General features: G+C 41.3%; 1 protein-coding gene across 11 annotated transcripts in view; it reads left to right on the top strand.

Moving 5' to 3' along the window:
- Positions 1-17,859, top strand: part of FAM168A (family with sequence similarity 168 member A) — a 339,525-nt gene that overhangs the window by 129,534 nt on the left and 192,132 nt on the right. For 6 of the 11 annotated variants that reach the window (XM_067533320.1, XM_067533318.1, XM_067533319.1 and 3 more), the window contains 2 exons: positions 3,413-3,500; positions 4,883-4,957. In XM_067533320.1, coding sequence (XP_067389421.1) covers positions 3,431-3,500; positions 4,883-4,957 — 145 coding nt within the window. In that variant the 5' untranslated portion in view covers positions 3,413-3,430. The remainder of the gene's footprint in view (positions 1-3,412; positions 3,501-4,882; positions 4,958-17,859) is intronic. The other 5 variants (XM_067533326.1, XM_067533324.1, XM_067533325.1 and 2 more) reach the window with 1 other exon arrangement.

Raw genomic sequence — 17,859 nt, 5'->3', positions numbered from 1 at the left:
ACATCTGGTAAATCACAATCTCTTAAGCCAATGGTTAGATGCTGTAGGATGGGCTGAGCATGATGGCAATGCAGGACGTCTGTGGTCACCCAGATCGGCTGTAGTCAGCAATCCGCATGTCATAGTGTGCTCCTTGCTCTCCCACTAACTTCTGCAGCCTTGTGAACCAAGGATCGCCCAGTATTCGTATGTTGGCCATCTTGGCAGCTCACACATTTCTTTTCCCTCAGCAGTCAAGGTACCTGTGCTAGCATTTTCAAATCTCCGTGTTTTTGGAATCCCCACATTAATTTGCCCTCAGATCAAGAAGTTGCCACTTCCTCCCCATCCCTGCAGGGGGCAAGTAAAATAGATTGTGTCAAACAATCCATTCAAGGCTTGCCTGCCACCCATCCTCATTGCCCACCCCCTCTGCATACACAACCCCCTCTCTTTGTGTTCCCCCCACACCCGCAAATCCTCTGTCTCTGGTTCCTCCCTACCCAATATAACAAACTGTTGTAATATAACAGAGACAACTTGTAGCAAGCAATAGGAGTTATTTGCTCTTTATTGCATAGGTTGACAAAAGTTCAGGTCAGAAATATCAGTGGCAGGGGGTTCCCCAGGAACATCGGAGTATTGGCACATATCCTTTGAATTACCCACGGAACCATAAAGGGGTTGCAGAGAAACCCTCTCAGTTACTAAATCCTTCCAGACTTCACATTTCTGCAAGGAAAGAAGTGCTCATGTTCTTAAATACCATTCACAATGTGGGTCCCCCGAAGACTCAGTGGGTGCCATGTACTGCCTTGGGTAAAAACTGGCCGCTTGAGAGCATTTTGAACCAAGTCACAGCAATAGTTGGATCTCTAGCTATGCATGGAAAACCCCCACTTAGAAACTTTTTGAAAGATGGCTATTTTTTTTCAGGGCTTATATCTCTGGAACCTCTGGCTCAAATGACCCCAAATCTGGGTCACGAACCCTACTCTGCACTCCCATGAGCCATAGCAAATTTCAAGCAAGTCTATAAAAGCATGCAGATTTTAGAGCACATAGAAACATTTTTCTTTAAACAGGAAGGATAGAGGGTCGAATGGGGGGAGAGGGGAAGGGCTCCTCTGTGCGTCCTCCTGCAGCATAAGAGGCTCTGAAAGGTGTGAACAGGTTCATTCATCTCAATGTGGTGTTTTCAGTTGAATGAGAACACCCCATGGAGATGAATATAAGAACCACACTGGGTCAGACCAATCATCCATTTAGCTCAGTATCCTGTTTTCTGACAGTGGCCATTGCCAGATGCTTCATAGACAAATGAACAGAACAGGACAATTTCAAGTGATCCGTCCCCTGTTGTCCAGTCCCAGCTTCTGGCATTTGGACATTTAGGGACACCCAGAGCATAGGATTGCCACCATGACCATCTTGGCTAACAGCCATTGATGGATCTATCCTCCAGGAATGTATCTAGTTCTTTTTTGAACCCAGTTATACTTCTAGCCTACACGTCATCCCCTGACAATACGTTCCACAGGTTGATTGTGTGTTGTGTGAAGTACTACTTTTGTTGGTTTTAAACCGCTGCCTATTAATTTAATTGGGTGACCCTCGGTTCTAGTGTTTTGTGAAGGGGTAAATAACACTTCCCCATTAATTTTCTTCACGATTTTATAGATCTCTATCATATCCCCCCAGGCGTCTCTTTTTTAAACTGAACAGTCTCCATCATAAGCTGACCTAACCTCTGGTGTAGACATGGACCCAGCTACCATCTTTTGGGGGCGTGGACTAATTACAGTGACAGGAGACTCCTCCTGTAGCTGTAGTGTCTGCACTGAAGTGCAATGGTGGCACAATCCTAGCTGTGCCGCTGTAGAGATTTAAGTGTAGACATAGCCATAGTAACACAAAATACTGCCTGAGAGCAAGAGGGAGAAGTGGCAATCACTGTGGGAACCATAAACTCTGTCCTGATAAATCAGTGTAAATCCCCAGCAATAATATTTCATATAAATAGGTTTTTGCAATGATGTTGCTTGTTAATCTTTTTAAGAAACTTTCCATTGTGTATTTCTGAAGCCACTTCAGCACCGACTTATTCCAGTCAGTGTTATAAATACGTTTCTTTGGATTCTGTAGCATTTTTCTTTGCCTTGTTTTTACATCCCTAGTCTTCTTTTTGTTACAACACTAACTTGGGGATGGAGGGAAGGCTAATTAATTAAGCAGTAATTGTTGTCAGACCAATTGTTGCTAGCATTTAACATTTGACTTGTTTACTATCCTGAGGTGAAACTGAAGGAGTTAATGATCTAACAAATTGCACATCAATCAAGAAAGACTAGTTTGAAAGGAATGGTGTTATTTTATGAAGTGTAAATAATACATTTTTTTAAAAGATAGTTTAAAGTAAGCATGTTGGGCACCAGGTTTGAAATTGTCACAAGATAGCTGTGGAAACAAGTGTGTTGCCTAATAAAGCTTAATGACTGATTTTTCCATTAATCAGAATTGAGAATGTGCTTCATTAAGCTAATTAACTGAGCAGTTGCTTAACTGACAGTTACTAGACACAAATTCCCAGGTTCCTTGCATTCCTCTAAATAAATGCTTAGGAAAAGATAACCCGGCTCTCTTTAATCATATTTAGTGGAGAGATAATGAGCAGAAATGCTATTAAAAATCTTACTGGCCATTTTATGTCTGGGGCAGTGACTGTGGCAATTTCAAATAGCACTGAGCTCACATTGATGTTCAATAAATAATAGCATAGTACACTGTGCTGCGAAGGAGTAATGTTAGGGCTGGTCTTTTAAAGAGGCTTCAAAGGAGATTAATTTCCAGACACAAATTGATGCGTTCATAGAGGCACTGTGTAAACTGCTTGAGAATTTGTGTGTCTCTGCAGCTCTGAGCATCACCAGCAGGGAGTGCTCTTTAACCAACTAATTTTTGAGAGGCTAGTTATTCCTTGTTTTCTTTCATTACCCAAAAAGCATTAGCTCCCCCTAGTGAGGCAACTGAATTACTGCAGTTTTTGCACTTTACTCTCTGTTCCCATTGCGCAATAATGCTAGAAACAGGATCCTGATTTTTTTCCTTCCCTTTGCTAAGCAGTAATTTGCAAAACGCTTTGGAAGGTGGGGATGTGTAAGACTAATTTTATCCTACACTCCAGATGCCTTTGTAGGAAGGACATGTAATAGTTAGGAATTCAAGGGAATTAATTGAATCTGAAATTTGAATTATTAAATACACTATCTAGTTATAATGCCTAATTGTAAACCCTTTTCTTTGCAGCTTTTTCTGTTTTGAATAATAACATGGTAGCACTACCATATAGTACAAGAAAGGACCTTTCAACAGAGGGCTACTGTTGAGGAAAAATGAGACTGTCTTCTTAATTCTTCTTTTCTTTCTCTTCCAGAGTTCTCAGTCTTCCACAATGAATCCTGTTTACAGCCCCGTTCAACCTGGGGCTCCCTATGGAAACCCTAAGAACATGGCCTATACAGGTAATTTTGGTTTTAAGTGACTGACTTTTGTTCTATGAAATTTGGCATTTTGTGCTTAGAACAGATTAAGATCAACTGGTAAATTTCTTTTTTGCATTCTAGTTAGTTATTCTGTGACGTGTTACTGTAGCAAAGTGCTCAGTACAATTCTAGATCTTTCTGTTTTCCTGGAGTTTCCACAAAAAGCTCAGTTTTAAGTACCAGTTTTTGCTTTGGAAGGCCAGTCTCTTAGCGGATAGACAGCTGGCATATTTTTGCTTTCCTCCCTTTTCACACTGTTTTCTCTACAGCTTTAGGTACAAAATCCTTCCCCCCTCCGACTGTCCTTAGATTTTCCTAATAACCTCCAGGAAATCAGCAATTCTCCTTTAAGACTTTCAGAAATGGTTTTAAGTGTCCAAAATGCCTGTTTCAGAGTCTTTTATGGTTCAAGTCCATTGTTGGAGCAGGTAGCTTGGAACAGACTATCAGACTTGCAGTAGAAACAAATGGGGATGAATAACATGTTTCTCTCAAAAAAAAACCCTCTTTGCCAGTTCTGCAGTCAGTTTCATTCAGCACAAAAAGACCTAAAGTACAGGAGGAGGAGATGATGCAGAACAAAGACGAAGGATGATAGCACAAGGGAGAGAGCATTGGGAAGATGGATTTAGATCAGTGGCTCTCCACCTGCCCAGACTACTGTATCCCTTTCAGGAGTCTGATTTGTCTTGAATACCCCCATGTTTCACCTCACTTAAAAACTACCAGCTTACAAAATGAGACATACTTCTGAAGTATCACAGCACACGATTACTGAAAAATGGCTTACTTTCTCATTTTTACCATATTATTATAAAATAAATCAATTGGAGTATAAATATTGTACTTACATTTCAGTGTATAGTATATAGAGCAATATAAAGAAGTCATTGTCTATATGAAATTTTACTTTGTTTTGACTTCGCTAGTGCTTTTTATGTGCCTGTTGTAAAACTAGGCAAATATCTAGATGAGTTGATGGACCCCCCGGAACACTCCAGTGTACTCCTGGTTGAGAACCACTGGATTAGATGATTCATTAGAGGACTGTCCTGGAGAGAGGATGGAAGAGTCAGAGTCCCAGTAGAAAATCAGAGAGATCACTATAAGGGGGTAAAAAGGAAAAGAACTAGAATATAAAAAATCATTGATAAATTAGTTTGCATGTTACTTTAGAACATTTATGAGAAATATTGCTCAATTAAAATGGACTTTGTTGATCTTAATCTCATTTTCTAAGCATAGAAGAAAAGCTTATGGCACTTTGAAGGTTTTTTTAGCTTAATATTCAATGAACATTTCAAAAACACTCATAGGAAGCATTTTCCTGCCCCTAAATTATTTATCTGAAATATTTGCAGTATATGATGGATATTTTAGACTGCTGCACCTCACACCACTACCAATCCCATCGGGAAATAAAGATCCTCATTCAGGTATGTTTGCAAAAGCTTCAACTAGGAGGAGAAACAAGTAACACAGATTTCTGAGAAGGGATGCCGGGAATGCCTTTTTCTTTGGAAATTCCAGAATCATGGTATTTTGAGCTCTAACTAATTTCCTTCTTGAATTTATTAAAATTAGTGTGGAGTTAAGTTTGACAAAGTATTTATTTTCTTGCAATGTATCTTCCCTCTTGCAGGCGAGTATAATCTGTCTTAACTTTCACTGCTGTGCAAATACTTTTAGCAAAAGAATTTTGATCCTTTGCTCTTGGCCTTGCTTTCTTTGAAAGCACAATAGAAATCTCCATATTAAACCAGACAGGAAGTAGTAAATTGGCCAGCATACATAGCAAATTTGATGAACCTATGCAACAGGGTATTCTTTCTCATCCCTTGAATGAGTGTGGTTTAGAAAGAATGTCAAGCATCTCTGTTCCATCCCTTGCATCTCTATACCAAATCAATATATTCTGACAGGGCAGTCTGCAAACTATTGTACAAACCTCAAATTAGTTTTTGTGGAGAGATTAAAATTCCGATTTTTTAAATCTAATGGGAATAGTTATATAATGCTGACCTTGCTTGTAGGAGATGTTACAGAGGGAATAGGGTTATTAGAATGTATCAAAGCAAGTCTTGTCACAAAAAAAATGTTGGCTCAGCAATTCAGAATGAGAATTTCTGTGAGAAATTGTTGATAATCCAATTTTGTTCTGCATATACACTGTTCTACTCTGATACTCAGAAAGCAAAATATAAAATTAAAAAACACTTTGGTTTGAATTTGATTAAGTATCTTGGTCTTGTGCAGCACAGAGTATACAGTTGTGACTTAACAATGACTAGTGGTCTGAGGGCATAGAGAGAGGCAGTGTTATCTAATGGACTGATTGTGGGGCTAGGAGCCAGGAATTCCCAGATTCTAGCTGTGACCTTGCCACTGACTCTCTCATTTTTAATCTATCCCAGTTTCTCCATCTCAAACATATATGTACAGTACTTACCTACATTACAGGGGTTGTGTAAGCATTGAGCAAATAGTGTTAGTAATGTGCTTTGGAAAAAGTGTTATATAAGTGATAAGAATTATTGGTGTCATTCATGCTCTGGTGTCTAAATTAGTGAGATGATTGTTTTGAGAATGTGCAATGCTTACTATAGCTGACCTTTTAAACGCCATTGTTGTCTTAGTGATGCATCAGGAGCTAGCTAATCTTATGCTGAACAGCGACCCTGATGTCTGGTTTGAAGCCCATTTGGTGTTGACCTGGTGTAGGGTCTGTTCTCCCTACATCACCTGTTGCACAGTCCAGTAAAGATTCTGTAACACAGTAGGCTTTCTGGCTGATTGTCCTCTAAATAACTGAGCCTTTTTCTGAATCAATGAAAATGTTTCTTGGGAGATCTAAAACTGTCTTCTTTGCATTGACCGTACCCTCAACAAGGAGTACAGACATGTTCATCATAATGGCAATGTAATTAGTAGCCTGGGTATACTGTGCTAACATGGAGGTACTCTAGATGATGGAAGAAATGTGGTATCCTCAAATTGACTTGTTCAGCTCTGCTAAAGACTGTGTTTGCATCTGAGATAGAGAGGGAGGAAGTGATGATTGGAAAATAAAAATAAAATAGACTTGGATGTAGCCTGAGTTATTAATCGAGTAAGATGTTTACCAACATATCTCAAAAAAGATGTATTGTAATTGGAAAAGATACAGAAAAGGACAACTAAAATGATTAGGGGTATGGAAAAACTTGTATATGAGGAGAGATTAATAAGACTGGGACTTTTCAGCTTGGAAGAGGGTCAACTAAGGGGGATATGATAAAGGTCAATTAAATCATGACAGGTGTGGAGAAAGTAAATAAGGAAGTGTTATTTACTCCTCATAACATGAAAACTAGGGGTCACCAAATGAAGTTAATAGGCAGTAGGTTTAAAATGAACAAAAGGAGGTATTTCTTCACACAACGCACTGTCAACCTGTGGAACTCTCTTGCCAGAGGATAATAGTGAAGACCAAGTCTCACCGTTTAGCGATTTCATCAAACGTTTAAACGAGGGGGAGATTGTGTGCTGGGGGGAGGAGCCACTGGGCTCAGTAACTGAGTTAGTCATTAACTGAACAACTCAGTCATTAACAAATCAAATCAGCAATTCATTAACTATTTAACTCCCCCAGTTATCAACTCATTAACACATCAATTCAGACTTTTTATGCATTTTTAACCATTCTTAACCATTTTATTTTAACTTTTAAACAGTTAAAATTATATATAAAGCTGGAATGTAATGCAAGAATTTTTAATGCATCTTTAACCATTTTTAACCATTTTACTTTTAACTTTTAAACAATAAAATCTATTTCTAAAGCTGGAATGCAATGTGTGTCATTATTGATGCTTACAAAGGTAGCAGGTCATTGCAGTTAGTCAGCAAACACTTACCAGGCTGACCTACACATCTTTTGGTGTCCCTTCCAAGAGCCAAACCCACATGATTCTGCTCAGCTTCCCTTCCCCCCCCGAACGTCACAGTGGAAGGAGCCCACAGCCTTTAAGTGTTTCAAATGGATTGCTCATTAACCCAATTTTTACATCCCTACTTCAAATAGCAGCATTAAGAGAAAATGTCTCTCTATGTACCTTTTACATTCTGAAAAGCTCCACTGGTTGTGTCCCAGTTGTGGTGAGGTTTTATAATATAAAAACCAGTCACCTTCCTTTGCCCTAACACCAGATCTATTGCTCCAGGTATGTTCCTAGTAGTGGTGACTGCATGGCATTGGCATCACACTTACTGGGAACTGAACAATGGAACTTCGAGGGACCAAACACATGTTTTGAAAAGGAAAAAGAATGAGGGGACTGCTAAAATTGATGTTCTGAAGCTTCCTCTTACACTGGGTAGTTTTGGGTTATTTAGCATAAAATTGTAGGTTTAGTTAATTTCTCCCCAAACTATGGCAATTCACCTGTTTGTGTCTTTGTTTTCACTAGCAGAGTTAGTGGTAAATGGATTTAAGAATTAAGCTTCCTTTTTAAGAGGGCTTTGAGCTAAATTGTAAAGAATTCAGGGAGCTAGGCAAATTTACACACCAGCTAATTAGGTACTGAAATGACCTTCCTGTGTACAGGGCAAAGACCATGACAAGGGCAGAAAACCTTGAATGGAAAATAATGGTAAATTCAGACTTAGAAAAGCTTAACAAGGTCCCTAGGAATGTAGGTGAAAATGCAAAAGGAAGAAGATTCAGTTGATTGCAGTGTGAATTTGAGTAGAGTGCATTGATGCAATACCTGAACCACACTAGTTGTTGGGTTTTAAATAGGTTGCTGATGAGGTAGAGTCCGAGTGGAGTGCATGTTTATTTGGAAAATCCTGAGACTGAAATATTTGGTATAAGTAATTCAAGGAAAGGGCTATTGCCTTTGCCAGGCAATATTTCAAACCCTGTTCTGATTATGGATTTAGAGAACTTTTTTTTTATGGCAGGGTAAATTGCAAAATAAAACAAAACAAAAAAGTGTTTAACCTTTACTGCCTCTCTTTGATGTATGAAGTTGGCCTCAACCATCATTAAGCAAAAGAAACCATTTTGTGTGTTAGAAAAATATCCTGCCTGACCAATGCCGTTTCTTCATGCTTAAACACTCCATGCGCAAGATAATGGCAATAATAAGGCTCTTACATCATTGCGGGCTGTTCGGGAGGATATTATAGCAGAGAAACCAAATGTGCTTTCTCACAGAAAAATTAAAGTGGAGGAGTTTGAGGACATTTTTCAAGTTGCCTGGAAGATATTAACTAAAGAATTATGAAACTGTTAGGTCTGGTGGGAATGGTCTTAGACTCCAGCCCTGCAGTAGTCCTCTCTGTGGGCACAGGAGCTCATTACAGGTTTGGGGCCGTAGACAGTCTGTGTGTGATACTGCCAGTCGGAATCAGTGAGCTAACAGCTGCCTGGTGTATGAACAGGGTGTTTCCATGAGAGGTGTTCGACTCTGAAGTCCTATTCATTTGGTGGAATAGCATCTGAGTGATCACTTACAGCGATCACTTTGCAGGATTCAATTTATGGGTATTAATCTTGTAATTCTGATTGCACAGTAGAGTTTCCGTATTTAAAAGTATCTAATATTATAAAAGTCTGTCTGAGCCATCTAAAATGTTGGTTAGCATAGGTGCAAGCCAGATTGTTGCTGTGCAGGGAACTTCCAAGGTCTGTTGAAAACCGTTATGTGCTTCCCAGCTGAACAGCCCAGGATTATTTCTGTATTCTTTTTTTTGGGGGGGAGAGCCCTCTTCCTCCCTCCCCACACTTTTAAGGCAAACATCAACCATTATAATGTTAAGGTTTAAAAAACTGCTTTCTTGTCCCATTAAACAAGAACATGGGACTTGAAAATACTATGTATATGTAATAAGGCTGAGTTAAAATTGTGAGAGCTGTCTTAATTTATTTAATTCAAATCCTGCATTTAGAGATTTTGATTTTTCAACCTTAACATAGCATTTGCTTTTCAACATTTTTTTGTCATTAACACACATGGACAGAAGATGTAATAATTTAAGTTATATAGATGTTTATCCTTCCTAACATTAATCTAATAACTTCACATTTCCACACGTATCTACATTTTCATTTACATAAAACATTTGTTTGTAGCACTAGTGGATAAAATGCAGATGGAATCCAACTAGAAGAAAAATAAGAGTAGTGATCAGAATGATAGGATTTTAAGGTCTGTTATGTTGTGGCTTATTGTTGCTTGAAGTAAATGCTTTATGGCATTGAAATGCCAGGTTCCCTGGATTTTTCAAGACAACTGTTTCTGTTTTCTTGCTTTCGCGCTACTTTTGCCACTAGTTCAGCCCTGAATATTTTGTAACAAGTCCTAAAATTCTCCCCAGTGTAATTTTCACTCTCATATAAATCAAGTATAGTGTCAATCCTGCAGCCTGCCCACACATAGGTAATCTCACTCCCCCGTGTAGTACCATTAACTTCTCTGCGACTACTCACATGAATGATGGTTTCAGGAACCTGTCCACTGTTTGCACAGAAGAGTCTTCAGTCATATGGGTAGTGTTTTTAATAATAGGATTTAAATTAATAGAATGACAGAAATGTAAGGTTGGAAGAGACCATGCTAGGTCAAGTCCAGCCTCGTGCACTGAGAAAGGACCAAATAATCCTAGACCATCCTTGACAGGTGTTTGTCCAACCTGTTCTTAAAAACCTCCAGTGTTGGGGATTGCCCAGCTTTCCTTGGAAGTTTGTTCTAGAATTGAACTACCCTTATTGTTATAAAGCTTTTCCTAATATCTAACCTAAATCTCTCTTGCGGCAGACTAAGCCAGTTACTTCTTGTCTTACTTTCAGTGGACATGGAGACCAGTTGATCACTTTACTCTTTATAACAGCCTTTAACATATTTGAAGATTATCAGGTCCCTCTTCAATCTTCTTTTCTCAAGACTGAACATGCCCAGTTTTGTAACCTTTCCTCATAGATCAGATTTTCTAAACCTTTTATTATTTTTGTTGCTCTCCTCTGGACTCTCTCTAATTTATCCCCATCTTTCCTAAAGTGGGGCACCTGGAACTGGGCACAAGCCTCCAGCTGAGCCCTCACCAGTGCCAAGTAGAGTGGGTCAATTACCTCCCTTGCTGTACATATGACACACCTGTTAATACACCCCAGAATTATATCAGCCTTTTTTCAACTGCATTGCATCGTTATTACATTAATTTGTGATCCATTATAACCCCAGATCCTTATCAACAGTACTGCCATCTAGCCAGTTATTCCCATTTTGTATTTGTGCATTTGATTTTTCCTTCCTAAGAGCAGTACTTTGTACATGTCTTTATTGAATTTCATCTTGTTGATTTCAGATCAATTCTCTAATTTGTCACGGTTGTTTTGAATTCTAATACTGTCCTCCAAAGTGCTAGCAACCCCTCCCAGCTTGGTCTGATCCACAGATTTTATAAGCATATTTTTCACTGCATTGTCCAAAGTCATTAATGAAAATATTGAATAGTGCCAGACAAAGGAATGATCCCTCTGGGACTCCACTAGGTACGCCCTCCCAGTTTGAGAGTAAACCATTGATAACTACTTTTTGAGTACAGACTTTCAACCAATTTCGTACCCACCTTATAGTAATTTCATCGAGAGCATATTTCCCTAGATTGCTCATAAGAATGTTATGTGGGGCTGTGACAAAAGCCATAGTAAAATCAAGATATATCACGTCTAATGCTTCCCCCAGCCACTAAGTCACTAACCTTATCAAAGAAGAAAATTAGGTTGGGTAGGCATGATTTGTTCTTGACAAATCCATTCTGGCCCTTCCTTATAACAATTAGAATTTCAGATGGAACTTGTGCAGCGTAGCTGTGCCAGTACTAATCAAAGTGCAGGGTGAGTCAATTTTTGCTAAGACACATTTTTATTGATATAATTTTAAGTTTTATGGTGTGTACCATTTGTGAGATAAATAAATTAGCTTGATGGAGTGGAATTACTGGTAGAGGATCAATGTATATTATAATTTGTTTGACATCAGGCATAGAAACTGTAGAAGTGTCTATTATAAATTGCCCCATAATCTCCCTCCCTTGTCAGAAACTGATGAAATTAAGAAGCACATTTATAAGAGGCTATGATTAATGAAACTTTGCTAGACTGATTCAATTATTATTATTGTAGTTTTGGTTATAATTACTTAATAATGTTATGGTAGAGTGCAGAAGCCCTAAGTTGTGAAGTGGTCAATAATTATCTGGGAGAGTTTATGTATTATACTGGCATAGTGTATGACATCCTCTAGTGGGCTGCTACAGTAGCCCTACAGCCGCTTCCCTTCTCAACTAAGAGTTTTTCTTTAGCTCAGGAGGTAGAGGATTGTTCATTTGTTTCTGAAGGTCTTGGGTTTAATCCTGGCTAAGAGGCATGGTGGATATATGTGTTTGTGCCCACAGTCCATTACACTGAGACAAAATATTTAGGTTTTTATTTATTTTTCAATAACTGCACAGAACTTTTATTTGGAAGGGTTTTTTTTTAAATTGTAAGAGGAGCATGACAAGGGCTGCGTTTCCAGTTACCCACTACTCTTCAAGCAGGAAACCCACTGAGCAGCATTGATATTAGGTATGTTCTTCTTCAAATTCTTGCTCATGTCCATTCTATTCCATGCTAGGGGTGTGCGCACCAGGTGTACTATTGCCGGAGATTTTTCCCTTAGTGGTATCCGTAGGGCTGGCTCTAGAGTCCTCTGGAGCACCCCTTCTGCTGGTATGAGGGGTGTCGCTGGCCCTGCACACTCTCAGTTACTTCTTACCGCCCGTGATGGTTGCTGAAACAACCCTTTCTTGCTCTGGCAAGATTTCTTCCCAGTGGTTTTGGACTCTTTCTTCATTCATAATGCTAATAGTTTAGTGTATATAGTTTTGCAAGTAATGTTAGTGTATATAGTTCCTATTGTCGAGGGACTTTTCAGCCCAGGGGCCAGGAATGCCCCGGGCTTCAAATCCTGTGCCTCCTGTGGCCAGCCTATGTCCATGAGTGACCCACACTCCAGTTGCTAGAAGTGCTTGGGGGAAACTCACATAAAGGGCAAGTGCCAAATCTGCAGACTTTAGACCCTGCACTAAAAAGGATTGGGACATCAGGCTAAAGGCTACCCTCATGGAGGCCGCCCTCAGACCTGTCTCAGAGCCAAGTCACTCCGATTCTGCACCAAGTACTTCGGTGTGAGTACGAAGTGCTCCCTTGGCACCAAGCTCTTCCCCAGATCTCAGGCAAGGTGGTGCAGGTCCTGAGACACAACACTACATCCATGTTTTACATCAACAAGCAGGGAGGGGCCTGATCTTTGCCTTGTGCCAGAAGGCCTTGCAGCTATGGGACTTCTGCGTAAAATATGCCATTCACCTCAAGGCAGCACATCTCCCGGGAGCCTGAAACGTGCTGGTGGATCACCTCACCAGAGCCTTTTCCGCTCACCACAAGTGGTCTCTTCACCCAGAAGTTGTCAGTGTCATCTTCCAGTGGTGGGGGCCTCCCCAGACTGACCTGTTTGTCACCAGGCAGAACAGGAAATGCTATCAGTTGTGCTCGCTGTGCGAGCACAGTAGGGGCTCCTTCTCCGATGCCTTCCTGCTCTCATGGGCAGACCATCTATTTGTATGCCTTCCCTCCGATCCCCTTGGTTCACAGTGTTTTCCTAAAAATCAAGAGGGACAAGGCAAAGGTTATCCTGATAGCACTGGCATGGTCATGCCTGCATTAGTTCATTCCACTTCTAGACCTCTCAGTGGCAGCCCTACTCATGCCCCCACTCTGCTGGACCTGATCTCATAAGACCACGGCAGGTTGTTTCACCCAAATCTCACCTCCCTGCCCCTGACTTCATGGTTGCTATTCATGGTTGCTGCATGGCTGAAGAGCAAGAGCAAGCCTGCTCAGATCAGATTCGGTAGGTCTTGCTAGATAGTAGAAAGCCTTCCATCAGGGCTACCTACCTGGCCACATGGAAATGTTTCACTTGTTGGTCCTTTGAATAGAATCTCTTTCCATCCCGATCTTCTCTGCAGTCCATTTTGGGCTATCTGCTCCACCTAAACCATCAAGGTCTGTCTCTTTCATCTATTAAGATTCACTTGACAGCCATCTCAGCCTTCCAGCCTCCAGTGAATGACAGATCAGTGTTCTCCCAAAGATGGTCATGCTTCTCTGGGCTGGAAAGGCTCTACCCTCAGGTTTGCAAACCTTCCCCCCTCTCTCCCCACTGGGACATAAACCTGGTCCTTTTTAGAGTCATGGAGGCCCCCCCTTCAAGCTGTTAGCATCATGCTTCCAGCTGCTTCTCTCTTGGAAGGTCGCCTTCCTGGTGGTGATCACTTTGGCTAGAAAGGACTCTAAGATCAAAACCCTTACGTCGGAACCTGCTTATATGGTGTTCTTCAAGGACAAGCTCCGGTTGCGCCCCCATCCAGCTTTCCTATCAAAGGTGGTGTCATAGTTCCACAACAACCAAGACATCTTTCTTTCGGTCTTCTTCTGTAAATCTCATAAGTCCGCTGAAGAATGTTGGTTTCATGCGTTGGATGTTAGGTGGGCCCTCACCTTTTACATTGAGAAGACTAAGCCCTTCCACAAATCCACGCAACTCTTTGTGGTGATAGTGGAAAGGATTAGAGGGCTTTCTGTGTCATCCCAAAAAATCTTGTCCTGGATAACAACCTGTATTCGGGCTTGCTGTGAGCTGGCGAATGTCCCGCCTCTGACCACTGTGACCGCCCATCCCACAAGAGCCCAGGCTTCGTCAGAAGTGTTCATTGCATACGTATCAATCCAGGACATTTGCAGAGGTCGTTGGTCCTCATACCTTCCCGTCCCACTACGCTATCATCCAAAAGGCCAGAGATGATGCCAGTTTCGGGAGAGTAGTGTTGCAGTCAGCACATCCATGAACTCCAACCCTGCATCCAGGGGTACTGCTTGAGAGTCACCTAGAATGGAATGGACATGAGCAAGCACTTAAAGAAGAAAAAAACGGTTGCTAACCTTCTGTAACTGTTGTTCTTTGAGATGTGTTGTTCATGTCCATTACATGACCTACCCTCTTACTCCTCTCTCGGAGTTAACCACCAAGAAGGAACTGAGAAAGTGAGGTGTCAGCAGGGCCCCGATACTGGCACATAAGCGTGACTCCAGAGAGTGCTAGAGCCGGCCCTACGGATACCACTAAGAGAAAGATCTCCGGCAACAGTGCACGCAGTATGCACACACCTAGCATGGAATGAACATGAGAAACACATTTTAAAGAACAACAGTTACGAAAGGTTAATAACCGTTCTTTCTCCTCTGTTCCTGCACTGGAACAGTTCCATCCCTGATTCCATTGTATTTTGCCACATTCTATTTGTACCAACTAACATGCTGCTTCCTACATTTAGATCCTAGTTCCCAGTGTGGCTCTCTTTCTCTCTCTCTCTTTCTCTCTCTCCTAGTGCTTCATCTGTGGGTTATCAACTGTTTGTATTCTAAAGATATAAAATCTTTAATCCAGACACCATGTCTTCTCCATGTGCAATACCTTTCTGATTAGTTGGGGTGGAAAGATAATGAGGAATTTGAAACAATATAGGAAAGAGACTATTTCATAGACTCATAGAAGATTAGGATTGGAAGGGATCTCAGGAGGTCATCTAGTCCAACCTCCTGCTCAAAGCAGGACCAACCCCAACTAAATTATCCCAGCCAGGGCTTTGTCAAGCTACACCTAAAAAACCTCTAAGGATGGAGATTCCACTATCTCCCTAGGTAACCCCTTCCAGTGCTTCACCACCCTCATAGTGAAAAAGTTTTTCCTAATATCCAACCTAGACCTCCTCCATGGTAACTTGACACCATTACTCCTTGTTCTGTCATCTGCTACCACTGAAAACAGCCTAGCTCCATCCTCCCTGGAACTCCTTTAAGGGTATGTCTACACTGACGGCGGCAAAGTTGCCGCCATCAGATTGACCTTTCTGGATCGATTGAACAGTCAGTGAAGACCCGCTCAATTGATCCAGAAGTCGACTCTGTAAAACTACACGTCGGCACAGTGCAGTGAAGACGTCACTCAGAAGGGAAGCACAGCAGTCGACGGGAGTTACGCAAGCTACTCTGTGTAGCTTGCGTAACTCCTGTCGACTGCCACCGAATCGCCAGGTAAGTGTAGACCAGGACTCAGGTCGTTGGAGGCTGCTATCAAATCCCCCCTCACTCTTCTCTTCTGCAGACTAAACAAGCCCAGTTCCCTCAGCCTCTCCTCATAAGTCTTGTGCCCCAGCACCCTAATCATTTTCGTTGCCCTCTGCTGGACTCTCTCCAGTTTGTCCACATCCTTCCTGAAGCAGGGAGCCCAAAACTGGACACAATACTCCAAATGTGGTCTTACCAGTGCCGAATAGAGAGGAATAATCACTTCCCTCGATCTGCTAGCAATGCACCTACTAATGCAGCCCAATATGCCGTTAGCCTTCTTGGCAATAAGGGCACACTGTTGACTCAGATCCAGGTTCTTGTCCACCGTAACGCCCAGGTCCTTCTTTGTAGAACTGTTGCTTAGCCAGTCGGTCCCCAGTCTGTAGCAGTCCATGGGATTCTTCCGTCCTATTGTTGTATGTCTTCAGATTTCTGTAATAATAATAAAGTGGCCATTTCCCTAATGTTCTGAATGCTTGTGATACAAATTTATATAAAATATTTATAATTTAATATATAATATATATATTTGATAAAACAGAGTTCTTAATATCAGCCCTGCACACCAAAAAACAAAAAAGCCCACCCCACTATCATCCTGCCATTCACTCAGGCCTGTAACCTGAGCAATATCTTTGACTTGGACACTTCTCTGGATCCTCACATCCAGGCTATGTCGAAGTCCTATAAATTCTTTCTGGCTAACATATGTAAGACACTGCCTTTCCTGTTCATCCACATGGCTAAAACTCTCGTCCTGTCTCCCTCATCGCACATCTCAATTGCTGCAAGATCCTTTTCTCTTGCTTTGACAACTGCAGTCTTCCCCTGCTCGTATCCATTCAGAATGCTGCTGAAAGATGATTCTCCTAGCCCGTTGCTTTGAGCATGTCACCCCTCCATGTACATCCCTTCATTGGCTCCCTTTTCTTTATGACATCAAACAAAAGCTACTTGTCTTCACTTGCAAGGCCTTTCATGGTGTATCTCCACTCTCCCTTTCATCTCTCATTCACTATCAGTGTCAATTCCTGCCTCTGATTGGCCCATGATGCCAACCTTTTTCGCCCATTTGTTCAATTTTCAAACAAGCCCTTTTGTACTTTCTCCCGTGATGTGTCTTTGTTCTGTGTTTATGCAGCGCCTAGCACAACCTCATTCATGAATAGGGCTCCGAGGTGCTGCAATAATATCAATAATAAATAACAATGATAACTCAGCCCTTCAGTAAACATACAAGCACAAAGTTCTCCCCTTCCACTCAGTGCTCAAATCCGCAACAGTCTACACAAATAAACACACTTCACAGTATGCGCTGAAGGCCATCAGCTCAAGGCTGTTTTGGACCAGTTGAGAAGCTTGATTCAGAGCTGAGATCTCTTCAGTGGGAGAACACTGAATGACCAGCCCCCTCTCTCTCTCAAATTGAGAAGGGATCCAGCTTGAGTGCCTCCTGTGAGCCAAGCTGTGGCAGCATGACAAAAAAGAGAGGTAGTCTCTCAAATAGGAAGTTCCCAAGTCACTTAGGATTTATAGGTCAAAAACAGCATCTTAAATTCCATCTGGGAATCAGCAGGCAGCTAATGTGAATCCCAGAGCACAGTGTGAGGGGCTGCTATCAGGAAAGCACTACTTAATAAGCAGGCTTCTGCAATCTGCACCAGTTTGACTGGCTGCTTTCTGCTGCCCAGAGACATTGCTTTAACGTTTTGCATGTTTGTCTTTCATTACCAAATGGTGCTTTAGATTAAGTTGTTTATGACTTTTGCTAAGATTCCAAAAAGGAACACACTGTACTTCTGGCCCTCATTAAAACTGTCAATGAGGAAAATTACTAGTTTATGCAGGATGATAACAGCCTAATCCTCTGTTTTTGATAAATAGGAAAGTGCTTTCAGTCTTAAAAGGACAAGCACAGCAGATTCCCATTCCCTTGCTTTGGATGATTAACCCTGAATGACTTCCACAGTTCTTGGGTTTCAGAGGTGAAAGAATATTTCGGTATGAAAAGAAATCTTGAGTTGTCACCCCTTGGTTTAAAGGTGATGTGGACTGAGACCATAATTAGGGATAGATGGGAGTGTTGCAATAGCTTGATAGATTCAAAATAGATGATAA

Source organism: Emydura macquarii, unplaced genomic scaffold (assembly GCF_026122565.2).
Source record: "Emydura macquarii macquarii isolate MOO-44397 ecotype Brisbane River unplaced genomic scaffold, CSIRO-AGI_Emac_v2 contig_3328, whole genome shotgun sequence".
In the NCBI taxonomy this organism is placed as follows: Eukaryota; Metazoa; Chordata; order Testudines; family Chelidae; genus Emydura; species Emydura macquarii.
Note: the sequence above shows the minus strand (reverse complement) of the source record. Positions and strands in the feature narration are given on the sequence as shown.